Source organism: Symphodus melops (genome assembly GCF_947650265.1).
Source record: "Symphodus melops genome assembly, chromosome: 6".
NCBI lineage: Eukaryota > Metazoa > Chordata > Actinopteri > Labriformes > Labridae > Symphodus > Symphodus melops.
This window is the reverse complement of record NC_136696.1, coordinates 5593270-5608369: the sequence shown is the minus strand read 5'-3', so window position 1 is coordinate 5608369 and position 15100 is coordinate 5593270. Positions and strand designations below refer to the sequence as shown.

The following is a 15100-nucleotide window of genomic DNA, read 5'->3' as shown; positions in this document are numbered from 1 at the left end:
GGCGAGCCATGCACTGACCTCATCTAATGGTGGATAAACACACTGTTTAGAGTGTTCTGTGTGAGTCAGTCTGAAGAGTAGCACGCCCAGTGTGTATTAGTCATCCAACCACCCGGTTCACAGGACCCAGAGCAAAAAACAGGACTCTGACAGTGCACTTACTGACACCCTCAAACTCAGATCTGTCTGGCTACTGTCACTGATAGCTATTGGCTACATGAGAAGTACTGTATATCACGAATAGTGCCTTAAAAAGGCACCAATTTTAGAAAAAATAGATGAAAACAGTCAATCCTATTTGTTTGCATTTTTGTGAAACTTAGTTTTCAATTGTGTTGAAATAAAAAACAGATCACTTTGCAACTCTACCAAGTATTTTTGCATATTTTTTAGCTCTTTTTAATATACAGTTTGTGTCAATATAACTAGCGTCCTTTCATCAAACCCTGGGCTGTTTTAGCTAAAAGCTCTGAAAACTTGGTTGGTGGTGATAAATACCAACAAAACAATCCAATAATCAAACAATTACTGCATCTAATCAACTTTTATTTTGTCTGTTATTTGAACTTTATTTGCACCCAGGGGGCAATTAGAAGGCACACAGAGCAGTAAATGAACAAGAGTACAGCTATACTAAAATGTAACCAAAGCATAAAGTGACAAAATGTAAGTGCAAAGTTAAATACAAAATAGCTGGATGAGCGAGCACCAGTTTTGTCTCTGGGCAGGTTGTCAGTCAGTCAGTCAGTCAACACATAAAGATGAAAGACCATTCACACCTTGAGGCAATTTAGACCCACTAATTAAACTAATGAGCATGCCGTTTGACTGTGGGTGTACACACAGAGAACCCATACATGGCAAGGCAAGTTTATTTATCAAGCACATTTCAACAACGAGGCAATTCCTAGTGCTTCACACAAGACATCAAAAAGCATCATGACATACAAAAAGGTTAGGGAGTCACACCAGGAACATTATTGCAGTAATGATTGTGCTAACCTTTTACCACTTTTTTTTTTTTTTTTTTAAAGATTTATTTTTGGCCTTTATTGCTAGAGAGAGGAAGGTGGATAGAGTCGGAAACAGGGAGGGAGCAGGGAGAGACATGCGGGAAATGGGCCACAGGCCGGACGCAAACCCGGGCCGCCCGCGCGAGGAGCAAAGCCTCGCTACATGGGACGCGCGCGCTGCCGCTGCGCCACCGGCGCCCCTTTCTTTTTGTTTTAATGAAAAGAATACTTACATACTAAACTTACAACACATATGCTGCCTCCATGCACTAAACTTTGCAAACGAAGGCGCATCAGAGGCAAAAATATGCCGTTTTGAACTGTCAATCACTGCGCACCAACTGCCTCTCAGCAAACCTAACAGTTGGACTGCACTGGTACTACCTTGGTCTGCTGGAATTGCATTTTAACTCATTTCTTGTTTTTAAATGAAATGATTACCTTCACGTGTTTCTTGTGTTTTAGATCTGCCGCACGGAGACAGCTGTGAACAACTTGAACCCAGTGTTTGGAAAGAAGTTTCAGGTTGACTATCACTTTGAGGAGATCCAGAAGCTTCGCTTTGCCATGTTTGATGAAGACAAGTGTGCCACACAGCTCTATGAACATGACTTCCTGGGAGAATTCATTTGTACACTGGGAGTGGTATGGAACTACTTCTTCTCTATATGAAATATACTGTATCTTTTCACTCCAAGTAACCGTGAAAACTATTGATGTTTGTGAGGTTACCTCACCATTATTTGTGTTTTTTTTGTCCTATTCAGTTCATGCAGTATGATTGTCAAATAAACAGATTTGAAAACTACAATATGATAGTAGTTCAAATCAAACATGATCAGTATCTGTTTTGTTACCTTACCAACAATAATTAAAGTCCTACGCACTGTCAATTTAAATTAACATTGGAAACGTTTCAGTACCCAAACTTTGCCAATGTTTTTGTGTAATTTAATCCCCTCCTACACAGCTGTCTTGTGAAGTAGACGTTGATTTTTAAAGTGTTTGTAAACCTTTAAAAGTATTGTTCATTAAAATGTTAGATTGAATCTTTTAAACAGGTATCAAAGTAGCAAAGATTTTGACAACCATATCATACAGCAAGCTTTGTATTCCTAAAACGATTTTGAAGAGGATGTATAACCTTATATCACCCAACACCTTACTGTGTTGCTTAAATTCAAAACAAGCTGTTGAACGACAATAAGCACGTGTTATGGTAGGAAGGTTAGTGGGACACACGCGTCCTCTTATATCTGATATTTATTTAGCGTGCAGCTCTACACTTAGAATCTTCGGTTCTGTTCAGCACCCTACACCCTCATTGGCCTGTAGTTTTGACAATGAGATGACTAACTGGTTGCGTAGCTGGTTGTTGGTCAAACGAGAGGGAAACTAAACAACTAAGACAAACTGGAATGAACCAATGCAGTTCAGGATGGATTAAACCAATCATTTCTTGGTTACATTTTTTTGTCTTCTCTCATTCCTAGATTGTGTCCAATAAGAAGCTTCACAGACCGTTGATCTTGGCCAATGGGAAGCCAGCTGGCAAGGGATCCATTATGGTGAGTGCTGTAGTAGTACTACAAGAAGTACTATCTTTAACCTTGGTTTTGTTCTGTGTCCTGTTAAGCACACACACACACACACACACACACACACACACACACACACGTTTTCAAACCACTTAATCAGAGGCGGCTATAGTTGGTGTTGTGGATGCGGCCACTGTCGTTTACTATAATGGCATGTTTTCTTTAGCTTCCGATGATGGTGACAATGATGGAGGTGTAATTGAGGGTGGTTTTGGTACCACTATTGACGTCATCACTGTTGCGTTGCTGCTCCTCTACTGATGATGGTGTGATTGTTGGTTGCCAGTAGTTTTTTTGTAGTTCTTGATGTTGTGCTGCTATGTCATTTCAGATAACGGCTCAGGAGCTGTCTGACAACAGAATCATCACTTTGACCTTGAGTGGGCGAAAACTGGATAAGAAGGTAGACAAACACTTAAGCACACATACACACACACACAAGCCCATACACCATCTGAGTGCATTAGCAACACATGCAACAGTCAGACAGAACCCACACAAACAAGGGTTACAGTGATTGTTTCACATCTTTCACCTTTACCACCCAATTAAAGAGCTTCATGAGTCCTTTCAGTTCGATATGACAAGCATGAAGGATTTGTTTTCATTAACAAGTATTAATGTGTTTTCAATCTTCCTCCTACGTAGTTAAATCTGGAATATGGTTAATTGACAAATTGCTGTATTATTTGAATATTGGTGAAAGGAGCAATGGGTAATGCAGTCTAAATTCAAAACATTAGAGAGAGCCATCGCAATTCAGAGTGTCCTCCCTCGAGTTAATGCTCATGCAGGTTGCCATGTCGCGGACACTGAAGCTTCAGTGTCTAGCCAGTTCTGCATCGGTCTCGAAACCTTTAACTTCTCCATTTTTATTATTATTATTATTATTATCTATTCTAGTTTCACCACTTATCTGGTCGTGAAGCAGGACAAAAAAATGCTAAGGCTTTATAAATCAGGTAAAATCAGTTTGCTTGCCTGCTTCCATCGCAACAACACCTGTTGGTTTTCTGTGCTAACGTTTCACATCTTAAACCGGGGGGCGTCAAAAATGGCCTTGTCTGTGTGCCTTGAAACCGCCTTCCACCTGATCAAAACAAATACAGACCATTCAGGACCAGAATCTAAAATAAGAAGGAGGACATACTGGTTGATGCATTGTTCACAGAGAAGCCAGTACTTCAACATAGCATGTTTTCTCAGTGGTTTTGTTAATGTCTGATGATATATTAAGTTCATTTTACAATTTAATTCAGTAGATAACTTACATATAGCTCCTTTAAGGTGTCTTTTCACCCATGTCTGCTGGGTGAACCAACACAATAAAAAAGAAGCACAGCTAATGCTGGTCAAATTGTCATGTATGTATGGAAGTTTAGTTGAGTAGAGAATAAATCAGGCTAAAGATTCATTTTCAAAAAACCTTGACAACTAACTGTCTCTTTGCTGTGCAGGACTTCTTTGGGAAGTCAGACCCCTACCTTGAGTTTCACAAGCAGGGAGAAGACAGCAAATGGATGCTGGTACACAGGACAGAGGTGAGTCATCAGTAAGCATCTTCATCTGACTGTCATTATTTTGAACCATCAGCCTGTCATTGTGAGTTAACCAGGTCTCATAGCTGGTTGTTAACGATTAAAGTAACAATGGTTTGAGGCTAAAAAAGAGAGATCGCAGTTTCAGTAATTTTGTGGCATAAGCTGCATTATATATATCTGCTGCTGTTAAATGTAATGACCATGTCGCCGTTTCTGTGTCTTTGACTTCAGGTCATAAAGAACACTTTAGATCCAGCTTGGAAACCCTTTACTGTGCCACTCATTTCTCTATGCAATGGAGACGTGGACAGGAACATCAAGGTTTGTGCTTTCACTTGAATTCATTACAACACTTTTGTAGAATTAAAAGAAAACCGTCAACAGTTATAAAGAATATATACCAGAGAATTTTGCAGATTTGAAAAGAATCTTTTCATAAAAGAGCTTAAAAGAGCTGCTGGCATGCTGTGATGAATGTGATCTACAAATAACAGGTCCTGTGTTACGACTATGATAATGATGGAGGCCACGACTTCATCGGAGAGTTTCAAACCACTGTTGCCAAGATGAGTGAAGCCCAGAACTCAGTGGAGGTAAAACACGTGACTTTCGTACACTTAAGTGTTTGTTCTGCTCAGTTTAATTAAATGTCATCCATTTGTTATCATAATCTTTGGTATACAAGATGCTGTTTCCTCTTCAAAGTAGGTTGTGTCCTATTCACAAGTGTGGTTTATACAGTTTTTAATTTGGTTATATTTGTGTATTGTTTTGAGTAAAATGTTTTAAGTTGTTAATTTTTTAGGGGTTTATGGATAAAAAATAAGCATTTAATTAAAGTGGTACAATTCATACAGTGTTAGTGAATATGTATGATTGCCATCATGTGTGAATGTGACCTGCCTAAAAAAGCCCTTTGAGAAGTCAGAAGATGAGAAAAACTAGAACTAGTCAGTAATGAAGTAATCCTGTGCACACCCACTTCTCAGTTCATATTTAGACACACACTGGTCTGCACCATTTGTCACCTTTTACTGACTATAAACAGTGTGAGTGTGGAGGACATAAGGAAGCGGACATCAAGCTACTGATAAAATGTTTCTAAGAAAAAACAAATAGAAAGATAATATTTTCTGATTTGTAAAATCAATAATTAAAATAGTAAATGTTAATATTTGAGCAACTTTTTCTAAAAAAATCCAGATTGTAGAAAATATATACCCTCCCCTCGTCTCAGAGCCGTAGCCAGGATTTTTTGAAATACCAAGGTCAACATTCGGCAAACATTTATTTTGGTTAAACTGTTTAGAGTTTGTCTTTGTATTAGTGTGTTGCTGCAATTATATATATATATAATTGAGAGAGAAGCTGGGTCCTAGGTTGCACCTCTTGAACCTGACTCCATGTGCATCTAACTGGTTCCTTCTGCTGCTCTTTCTCTCTCCTCTCCTCGTCTCTGTCCCTTTAACCTCTTCATCTCTCCTGTCTCATCCTTTGATGAATTTTTGAAATGAAAAGTCTCAGTTTACTACTGAATCATGATTACTATAATTTGACCTAATATTTTAATGCCATGTTTAGTCACATTATTACTTTATTACTTATCCATCCAAACATCCAGATATTATCATTCATACTGTGACTGAACATGGCCCTAGCATTCTGGTTCATTACGTGTCCTTTTATTTTTCAGCCTGTGCTACATTTACATTAGGTTACACTTTAGCACAGGGGTCTCTAACAGGTAGCTCAGGAGCTCCTGGTAGCTCATGGACAGGTTTCCAGTAGCTCACCTATAGGTTTGCTGACTGTGTGAAAAAAAAACATCAGTAAGTGCACCTCTTCTGACGATTCAGTGTAAAGTGTAATGTTTTCTTGGATTTATATTAATTTTCAGTAACATAGCTGACTATGTGGCACAATAAGAGGTGTAAAATATTCATGTTTTTTTCTTGGACCTTGATGTGAATTCAAGATTATTGATTGGCTTATTGAAATTTCACAAAATTCAGCTGATGTGTGCTGTGTAAATAAATGTCAGCAATGTGATGCAAGTAACTCTTAGCCACTTGAATTTTAGCTCTCAGGTGAAGAAAAATTGGAGACCCCTGGAGCATCTCTATTGGCCATCTGTTATAGGCTAGTTCACAACGTTTGTCATTCTCTTAGCTAATTAAAATTCTAACCTTTCCTCCTCTTTGCCCAATCATCCTCTGCCTTTCTTTCTGCAACAAGTGATAACTTGATTCATGCTGCCTCTTAACACTACGTTGCATCTTTACTCCGATTTAAGTAATTGCCGTTCTAAAAATAGACCTGCAGTCAGGTCCCGGTTTGTTTACTTTTAGTTTTAATGAAACGAAACTTAAGAGAAACAATTCTGAGGAGGAGATGACCAGTCATGTCACGACCGTGTTTATTGTAGGTCTTAATAAATCATAGGGAAGAATACCGAGGACATGACCTTGGTGTCTTCAGTGGTGGCTACGGCCATGCCTCCTCTGGTTTCTCCATCCATTGACTTCCCCTTCAGCCTAGTAACACAAAGTAAAACTTTTGTGCAGGTCCGCCTTTTTTATTCTTGCCTCAGAGGATTGCAGTCGGAAAACTCAAGGGGGGTGTCATTGCATTTAAAGAGACACACACCAAAAGGGAGCGTTCTGAGAGAGCTGCTTTCTACAGGGTCACAAACCTCCTCTGGACCTTGATTCATGTTATATTTGGACCACAGCACAGATGTTTCATTTAGACCACATGGTACTGTCTGAAAAGAGGGAAAATATAATATAGGAACAAATGGTCCAGGACTAAGTTTTAAAGGAGCAATATGTAACCCTTACACCTGGTGTTTAAATTGGGTTTTGCAGTCCAAATGAAAACATTGTAGAGAGCTGTCTCCCCCAGCGCCCTCCTGCCTGGAGTCTGTGCCAAGACAGTTTACCGTGTTGCAGACATTAAAGCTTCAGTGTTTAGCTTGCTCTGCATCAGTCTTGAAACTTTTTGTGTTCTAACCTTTCTCCATTTTTTGAAAAGCATCTCCATATACATCGTTATTTTAGCCCTGAACCAGTTTGCTTGCTCACTTTTGACACTGCAACACTTGTTGGTTTGCCTTGCAAACCAAGGGGTGTCCCAAATGGTCATTCTATGATTTAATTCAGTAGATATCATATACATATTGGCACTTTGTACACAATCTTGTAAAATGAGAACAAAAAGATAACACAGAAGTTCAGTTCATTTCCGAACTAGCACAGCAAGTTTGAAATCCCATCCAGCAGCTGACACTTTGTCTCCCTGTATTTAGTTAGCTCCTTGTTTCTTCCATTAAAGAATGGTAACCGAGACATAAACATAGAATTAGATTGAATAAATCTGCTCATGGCTTCCCCCTTATCTCCTACACACAATCAAATTTAAAGAGTATCAGACATACATGCTTTCAGAATCCAGTCATACTTTTTAAACTTCCAGTATTTACTGCTCAACTGGTTCTCAATGAAACCTTTACCTTTAAATCTTGCACATCCTGCAGGACCTGTAAAATACTTTGATCAAAAGATACATTTACTTTGACGTTTTTTATTATTCAATGCACATTTTTAAACAGGTTAAAAGGTCTTTACCTAGATTTAAACTATTTCATTAAGTTAGCGATGCTATAACGTGCTGCTGAATCTTTATATAAACAGCACTACCTGTTCATTTTAAAATCAGCATTCATATCTTCACACAGATAACTGTGAATCATGCTCCATCCTCCTCAGTTTAGTTTTACTCTTAGATAGACTTAATTGGCCCGTCTCTGCCCCATACTGAATAATTAGCAGTTTAAATGCATTCAGTCACATCTTTCAACAACGAAGCCTGAATAATCATGCACAGATTTGCATGCTGAATTTTTCTCAAAGTGAAAATTGGTTGGTTTCAAAGCCTAAGTTGCTAAATGCTATTTAGAATTATTTTCTTTCACTTTTTTTTTTTGCTAAAGATGTAAAGATGTAGAGATCAAAACACTCCTCATTCATTAGTGGCTATACACGTGTTTGCATGTCTGTGTGGGCAAGTGTGTGTGTGTGTGTGTGTGTGAACAAATGTACGTGTGTGTTCATTTGTGAAACTGCGTGTGTGCATGTGTCAAAGCTGCCTCACGACTTGTTCTCCCACTGAGTCCCTTCATGTGTGGTAATGTTGTGGGGGGAAACAAAATAACAAGAGAGAAGAGGCAGAGACAGGGTGAAGAGATGGGGGATGGAGAGAGAGATAGTGTGTGAAAAGAAGGATGGGAATGAGAGGTGCTTTTGAGATGTAAAACAGCCTTTAGCTGAGCCCCAGTAACACGACAAGGCATTTAGAGCTACCTGTCATATGAATCAGAGGCTGACTTTCGATGTTTCAGAATGTGTAGTGTATGCATGAACGTCTCAAATGTCTGTTTAGAGATATTCATGTGTGGCTTGTTCATATGAAAATAAGTCTTCAGCTTCCTTTTTCTTGCATCTTCATTTTCCCCCTTTGCAATTAATTCATGGATTGATTTTAAAGGTGGATTCAGTAGCATTGTTTGTTGCAGCTTGTAAACACAACATTCAAACTCAGCTTGTCCTCCTGGGCTCATCGCCACACTCACTGCAGGATGAAGTGTGTACGTCGACTGCTTGTACTTACACTGTAAGCTACTGAATGTTAGCACATGCTAACCACAGGTGTTTTGGCAATTGCTGATCCAACAGAAAGCAGGCCAACTCCGGTTCACCCTCGTTTTAGAACGAGCTCTATCCACTTGGCGTTTCACTGTGATATATTTGCTCGTCATAGTTGCTGTTTGTATCGCAGCCATTAACTGAATTGTATTAACTCCTCAACTCACCTGCGTGTCGTCATTGGCTGGTGGAAACACACCATCTCTCGCACCCAGAAATGTCCTTTGTCAACAAAAACTTCAAAATCCAGGGGACAGGGTCTCTGCAGACAGTCAATACCACCCATGTATGAAGTCCCATAAGTGATGATTTAGTGGCATTACTTTAGTACAAGTCTGTCTGATTAGATCACTTCAATTATACAGATAGATTGTAAAACACCAGTTTATTAGTTGTCTTTATAGATGCAGATCTAACTCTTTCCCATTTAAACTAACTCTTTACTATTTACACAACTCTTTTAACTTTGCTGTCATCAATCATCACTTTCCATCATTTCCCTGTTTTCTTTTTTCCTAAGATATTTTTTTTTCCTACAGGTAGAGTTTGACTGCATAAACCCCAAGAAACAGAAGAAAAAGAAGAACTACAAAAACTCTGGAGTTATAATTTTGAAGTCATGTAAGGTGAGGTGTCTCTTCAAAGGTTTCAAAGTACTTGACTTCTTAACTTTGTTTGTTCAGTAAAGGCTGTAATTAATAAAACAGCAATAATCATGTGTGTTCCATGTAGTAGAAACAAAGACCTAAGAGCATACTATGCTGAAGTATTTATTTGAATAAAACAGACAGAATTAAGGCTTCCAAAAGTTTTAAAAGAGAAACAAAAAGAGGCATGAGAAAACACTGGAAGAGGAGGCGTATCACAGGAGCAGTGATGAACTGACAACACGAGGGAAGGAACACTGAGGCTAAACTGGTGAAGACAATCAGGGCAATCAAAATGGAGGGAAACCAGACAAAGGGACGAAGTAAAGCAAGAAACACTGGGGACAAGAACGAAAAAATAAAACAGGAAACACTGAAGACTTTCCTCGCTAAACCCTGAGCCCTTCAGGTCTTAGTTGAGGTCAACTGGAAAGTGAAAGCGCACAAGGCTGCAAGGGCTCTAATGGTTTAATACCAATGGGACAGCACTTTGCAACGTCTTGTAACCATGACAGCATGATGTCATGTGGCTTTTGGTGAACTCTATGTAGAGCAAGATTTCACCTTCCTGCTTATTTACCATCTCTCCCTTTTTTTCTGTTTTATGGCATTTATTAACCTTTCCATTCTTGTGGGCGTCACTGGGAATAATGTGTTTCACATCACAATGCAATGAACTATGGGTAATTCCGTCACGCTGAGTCTGCAGATATGCCCACTTACAGACAGGGTGCATAAAGGGCTCGAAAAGTCTTCAAAAGATCCCTTAAGCGCATAAAGATTTGACAGTGGGACATGTCTCAGCCCTCACAGACTTAACGGGAACGCACATCAAAGTCAGTGAGTGTGTGAGGGTGGACAACGAGATTGTCCCTAACAATGTACATAGGACATAATGGAGGCTAAGAAATGACAAACAAAGCAGGAAACACTAAATACTAAACTTTGCATAAAGCATAAAAACAAGGGACACACAAGGGAAATGAAACAAAGCTACACAGTAAATAAGGAAATCAAATACAAAAAGTGAAACAAACTAAATACAAAACTAAACCTGAAATCTGTGTGTGTGAAATCTGGAGGGAAAGTTTGTCTCGGTTAATGGTATTCAAGAGTCCAAGATTAAGGATGCTAATTTTACATTAGTTTTAAACACATAGGAGTTGATCGGAGCTGTGCTGACATTGAAATAATATATATTGTCTCTTCAAGGTGAAGTGTCATCTTTTAAAATTCAGAGCAAGAGGATCAAATAATGTCTTCCACATGCTCCTTTGTCAAACAAATCACATCTTGTTTCTCCTCACATCTTGTCAACTCAGAACGTCTCAGTAAGACATCTTATGAAGCTGTTGTGTTTTGGATCATAACTCTGAATGACTAATTAGTGCTGCAGCTTTGAACCCCAAGGAGGACACATTAAGCTGGATTAAGCATTAAGGCTGTGTGTAAGCATTCACATTTTATTAGATTCCTCTTTTCAGTCACACAATCACAAACAAGCCTTCATATAGACGTGCATTCACACAATTACACATTTAAGTCTTAATACTGTACCGTAATTATATTTGCTGGCTGACAGCAGAGATCTGACTAGTGACAGTAACATTCAGGCTACATAATAATAATAATTATTATTATTATTATTGAGGAGTGTGTTCAAAGAAGGAATGATTTGTACTCATTTGGAGGTACATTCAATGAGATAAAACTGTCTGCTTGGTTATTTGAAAACACATTTAGAAGTAATACTTTTGAGGTGAATTCCCTTCTTTAAGTGAGTTTCAGCAGACTGTTTATATTTGAATACAACCTGTCTGTGTTTAAATGTTTGTGACAGTGTATGATGCTTGGACAGTGCATAGCTCTCCAATGATTTCACTGATTTTCTATTATTATTTAGAGATAGGACAGTGGATAGATTCAGAAATCATGGAAAGAGACAGATGTGAAGGTAAGCAGGGCAGAGGCAACGGTTGGGATTCAAACACTTGTCGTCCAGACTAGACTATGAGACCATACATGGAGTACACATTAACACATTAACCACTAGACTAGCATCGCTCCATTTTCATGGATTTAATCAAATAATGAGTGACCCAAACCTACTGTATAGAACCCGACCAATAAGGATTTATTTTTTCTTTGGGGCCATACCAATATTGATATTGGGGAGAGAAATAAACCTGTATCTGTAGATGGATACATTCATTTATCGTGTTGATCGCTTAAATGTGGATAAAACTCTTTTGAAAAGGCATTTAATGAAGACAAGATGACCACTCAACTGGAAAGTGGCTGCACATGTTCGTGCTTTGCTGCTCGACACTCTGGAGGGTGATAATGCTTGTTGTAATCCATGTTGCACACTCCTGGTGACAGCCAGAAAGACAGCTGCAATTATAATACAGTGATGCTCAAATGAAATGCCATTTCACTGGTAAATAAATCAATTAATAATAATATCTGCGGATATCTGCAATAACTTTAGCAGATACCGATAAGCTGATATTGGGCAATATTATCGATTAATTAGTTACTGGTCGATTAATTAGTTGGCCTCTAATATTAATATTTTTATATATATATTGATTTTTAAGATTCTCTTTTTCTCACTTGATCAATAGTACCTGTTTGTCTCACTTGCTATATGTTATGTTTTATTAACTATGTTCTTACTTCACTCTTACAGATAACAAGAGACTACACATTTCTGGATTACATTCTGGGCGGCTGCCAGCTCATGTTTACTGTGAGTCCGATATCTGCATGCCTGTTTTCTCTCTGTCACTGCAATGATGTGGTAATGAGATACTTGTTTCTTCACGCCTTGCTCTGGAAAACAGATGGAAAACATTCAAATTTGCTGTTTTCATCATCCGGGGTTACAGTTAGATGATAATCTTTTCCTTTCAGAAGGGAACACTAAGCGTAAGGGACAGGGACAGAAGGCACCGAGAGGCTGAAACATATGTGGAGTAGAGGAGAGTAAGGAGGTGCTGTAAAACCTACAGGGGGGGTACTTCTGTTAGATTTTAAAAACTGGAGGGCAAACAAAGAAAATGCAAGTGAATTTAATGAAAAGTGTTTTTTAAGTTGTGAAAATGATATAATATATCATACTGAGAGTTATAGATAGATTAAAGGTACAGAAGCAGGTACAGAGAGCGACATGAGTATTTTACCAGGAGTGTGAGAAACAGCATATCGTCTATTTGTGTCCCTTGTAAAGAGCAACTCTGGTGTGTTCCTGGTAGTGTCACACCTTTTTATGTTTTATAACTGCCAATTGCTCATGTAAACACACATATACACACAAAGGGTTTTTCTATGTTGTTGAGATTATTACCAGGGGAGTTTTGTGGCTGTCACTGTTGTCATGATAAATCTCTAGGGCATTAAGTGTGGCTCGCTGATTCTGAAACACAATACATACACAAACATAAGCACACACAACTGTACACATATTTTTTTTAAAAATGCACACATAGAAGAATGGAAGGACACACACAGTATAGTCAGTGAGAGACACACAGCCTACATATGCATGTGCAAAGTCATTCTCCCAAGCCCTTACAGAGGGGCGTGGTCAAACAGAGCTTACTTACGTTTAAATCATTTAAAGCTACAGACACAGAAACAGCCTGTTCTGAGCAGGGCTGAAAAAAGGGAGGTTCATCAGTATGTTGTTCTCCACTCTTTTGTGGATGTTGTCATTCTGTTGGACTACACTAGCAATTGATATGAATGCAAATATTATCATCATAGCATTGTGTAGCAGACTCACAGCTGTGAAGTGCATATGTGAATAGCTAGGACGGGAGAATCTCTAGAGCATTCCTCACATAATTATCTCGATATTATCCAGAGTGCACACAGTATGTGAAAAGGCTATTTAATTATTTTTTTTGGAAATCTTTTGACAAAAGTTGTTTTTTAAGAGTTTTATTAGAATGTTTGTTTCAGCAAAACTGATTAACTGACTGACTGAATACTTAGTAGATAATATTTTAGAAGTTTTTTACATGTTATTATTGTGTCATATATACATATTTATATGTCCAGCACCCATGGGCTTAGATGAATGCTTGAATTAAAAAGATCCAGGATCTGAGTGCAGAGTAGGCCTATTCATTATTAGACAGAAAGAGAGCACAAAAGCAAGATAACAAACACATCAATGAGTCTGTCCTGTCTTCTGTTTATATAAGTTTAAACAATTCAAACTTAGAACTTTTGTTGAATGAATATATTCATGTTGGCGCATGCTCTGCTGCGATAACACGAACGTACCGCTCCTGTTGTCTCATAACCACATGCACTGTATGTCCTGTTGTCCCCCATGTATGTCCCCTTGTCATTTTTTGTTGGCGCGCAGCCCTTAAACTTGTACTGCTCTGCTGAAAAAGAATTTCCTCTCGGGGACAATAAAGTCTAAAGTCAAAGTCAAAGTTCATGAATACGGGATTGTACTTCCTCTGATCAGACAATCTGTACTCTCTGATAAAAGAGCACATAAGGTTTTGTTTATTTTTAAATTAAATTATTTTAAATATCATATTTACATATTGTCAGGAATAAAATCATTACTACTGTTTTGTTCATTGATTTATTCCATCGTGGATATAAACAGTGGTTCTGCACTTCTAGTGTTCATTGATGTATTAGTGTACTGTCTGGACAATGAAGCTGTAGCTGCACTCAAATGACCAGACAATGTCTGCATGAACCTTTGCAGCTATTCATTCAGTTTCACCTTTGTGTTGAACAACACTGGAACAATATGCAGCATCCTCTGTAAAATGATATTTAAAGACAAAAGCTCACAAACATATTTGAAATGATTCAATTAAAATCATGCATGTTTGTTTGTTTGTTCACATATTAGTGTTTGTTTTTTTAAGTCAGTCAACATAGTGTCATTCAAATACAGCCAAGAACAAAATATTTGGAAACAATGGTTGTCACTTTTGTTTTTTCATTCCTTCTGACCTTGTTTTGGAGAACATGGCTCGACAGAAGCGTTCACTGTAGCATCGTGTAAGTTGCACCTGTACTCCTCTTGTACTTGTGGAAGGTAACGCTGTGATTGTGTGAAGTATCTTTCTGGCTCAAGGTCTCGGTCAAGTTAAATATAGTTGTGCAGAGGTGACTTCACTGGTGTTGTTGTGTGGAGCTGCTGTCAGTGTAAGAGGATGTGTTCTTTGTGTCTCCTGGGGGCAGGTATAGCTGCTCGATCCTCACTTTCAATTCAGGCCAGTGTGGAGGAGCACACACTCGAACACAGCCAATGACGAGCTTCGCTGTCTGCCAGTTGCTTTAACCTAGTATTGAAAATGAGGTTTTACAACAGAGAGCATTGTGGTGTTGCCATAGTGATGCTCTTCAATGTTAATGACAGTGTTAGCACCATGATAAACAGTTGGGTAGAAAATTCCTGCTTTAATAATGACTGTTTATACATTGCATTTTCGTCCCTCCTGGGTGATGGGATCACTGGTGAACAGCTAAAATGCCCGAGGACACATTGAGATGTGATCGCTCAGGCCGCATACGAAGATGGTCTGGTACAGAATTGTCCACATTCGTTCAGCAGTG

The 15100-nt window shown here is 38.5% G+C and overlaps 1 protein-coding gene across 1 annotated transcript in view; it reads left to right on the top strand.

Annotated features, from left to right (window-relative positions):
- The window catches only part of cpne2 (copine II), a 49921-nt gene that overhangs the window by 11823 nt on the left and 22998 nt on the right, over positions 1-15100 (top strand). Inside the window, exons 3-10 of the mRNA XM_079345601.1 lie at positions 1479-1658; positions 2507-2581; positions 2943-3014; positions 4069-4152; positions 4384-4473; positions 4647-4745; positions 9395-9481; positions 12195-12254. Coding sequence (XP_079201727.1) covers positions 1479-1658; positions 2507-2581; positions 2943-3014; positions 4069-4152; positions 4384-4473; positions 4647-4745; positions 9395-9481; positions 12195-12254 — 747 coding nt within the window. The remainder of the gene's footprint in view (positions 1-1478; positions 1659-2506; positions 2582-2942; positions 3015-4068; positions 4153-4383; positions 4474-4646; positions 4746-9394; positions 9482-12194; positions 12255-15100) is intronic.